This window comes from Mus pahari, chromosome 4 (genome assembly GCF_900095145.1).
Source record: "Mus pahari chromosome 4, PAHARI_EIJ_v1.1, whole genome shotgun sequence".
Taxonomy (NCBI): domain Eukaryota; kingdom Metazoa; phylum Chordata; class Mammalia; order Rodentia; family Muridae; genus Mus; species Mus pahari.
Window position 1 is genome coordinate 98571158 of NC_034593.1, and position 1882 is coordinate 98573039.

The window sequence follows — 1882 nt, forward strand, 5'->3', positions numbered from 1 at the left end:
TTTACCTTTGGTCCCATTCGCTTAGGCTTGTCCTCTCAGTATAACTTCCTGTGTGCAGTTTTTATATGACCCACTTGAGAGTACATTGGCGTAAATGGCCTCTTACTCTGAAATGCTAAAGATAGTCTAAAATTGTTTGCTTGTTTATTTATTTATTAGAAAAGATTTATTTATTTTATGTATGTAAGTGCACAGTTGCTCTCTTCAGACACAGCAGAAGAGGACATCGAATCCCTTTACAGGTGGTTGTGAGCCACCATGTGGTTGCTGGGAATTGAACTCAGGACCTCTAGAAGAACAGTCAATGCACTTAACTACTGAGCCATCTCTCCAGCCCTGTAACAATTTTTATTAGGGGTGTGTGGGTGTGGATGTGGGTGTGGGTGTTTGTTCCTGGGGGAACTCAGGCTGCCACGTTAACTTGCTAGCCATACTACAGACCTTTAAACATCTTTTCTAAGAAGGAATGCTTTGGGCCAATGAGCTGGCTCAGCAGGAAAAGGCACTTGCTGTGTAAGTCTAGAGACCTGTATTCAAATTCTAGAACCATATAAAGGTGGAAGGAGAGAGCGGGTTATCACTGTCATAGTCTGGCTTTTATATATGGCACATGCATGTCCACCCATCCCCCCCCCCCACAGATAATAAATATTAAAAACATAAGATGAGGTGCTTCCTCTTGTGTAGCCACGGTATGCGGTACTAAGAGAGCTTACAGTGATGCATGTGGTCATGTTGTATAACCCCATCTCACGCTCGCAGCCCAGTTGTTCTGATCCCCAGCCCCCAGTGTTGGGGTTACAGATGTTGGGGTTACAGATGTGTGTTCCAAGGCCAGGTTGTGTCTGTGAGGACGGGAATCTGAACTGAGGTCCAAGCATGCCCACAAGTGTGTGTGAGTTCCAGTGCCTCTGGAAGCTGGAAGAAGGCGTGAGCTACCCTGGGTCTGGAGTTACAGGTGGCCATGAGTCACCTGACACAGGTTCTAGAATCCAAACTCGGATCCCCTGTAAGAGTGGTATGTGCTCGTAATTGCTGCGCTCTCTCTGTAGCTGCCTGGGAATGCATTTTTGAAAAGCGCACATAGTGGTAATGTTGTGTTCTTGGGGCATCAAATCAAGGAATGTATAAACTCAGATGCTTTAAAAAAGGAATACCCATATGAGTTCTATAGAATGCAGCAGAAGGTCTTAGTTGGCGGATCATCCTGAATGAAGCTGGGAGTGGGAAGGGGTCAGATATAAAAACAATTGTTCATGGGTTCAGGACTGTTGCGTTAGCAAAGGACTGAGAAATCAACATTCAGGTAGGAATTACTTTTGCTCATTACGTTAATATTCAACCAGGGAAAGTGAAGCCGCATTAATTCCATCTTTGTTATTAACCACTTTAGAATAGAGCACTTGGATTCAGACGATCTGGCCAGATTTCCTGACGTGGTTTTTGGATACCTGTCACCAGCCATGGTTGTCATCAGCACCCCAAATGCTGAATTCAACCCCCTGTTTCCTACAGTGACCCTGAGGGACGCCGACCATAAATTTGAGTGGAGCAGAATGGAGTTTCAGACCTGGTAAGTTCAGGTTGTTTGTTTGTTTTGGTTGGAACCCTGTTATAGGAAATAAGTTTCGATATGTCTGTCTTACACAAGCTGTTTCTTACTTCATTCCAGCAAGGTCTCCATGTGTGACTTACAATGTAGTGAGAGCACAAGGGAAGCAGGACTTTTGGGCAGCAGGAGACAAGTATGTGCCTGCTAGATGTCTTTAAGAGGCACCTGTAGTGTTGGCATAGGATGAGGGACAGAATGGGGAAGATCTGGACTGTGAGGGGTGGCTTCTTGGTTTGTGCACATTTCTTTCTTTCTTTCTTTCTTTCTTTC

General features: G+C 44.8%; 1 protein-coding gene across 1 annotated transcript in view; it reads left to right on the forward strand.

The window, feature by feature from the left end:
* The window catches only part of Henmt1 (HEN methyltransferase 1), a 13921-nt gene that overhangs the window by 8807 nt on the left and 3232 nt on the right, over positions 1–1882 (forward strand). Inside the window, exon 6 of the mRNA XM_021196786.1 lies at positions 1394–1573. Within this exon, the coding sequence (XP_021052445.1) occupies positions 1394–1573 (180 nt within the window). The remainder of the gene's footprint in view (positions 1–1393; positions 1574–1882) is intronic.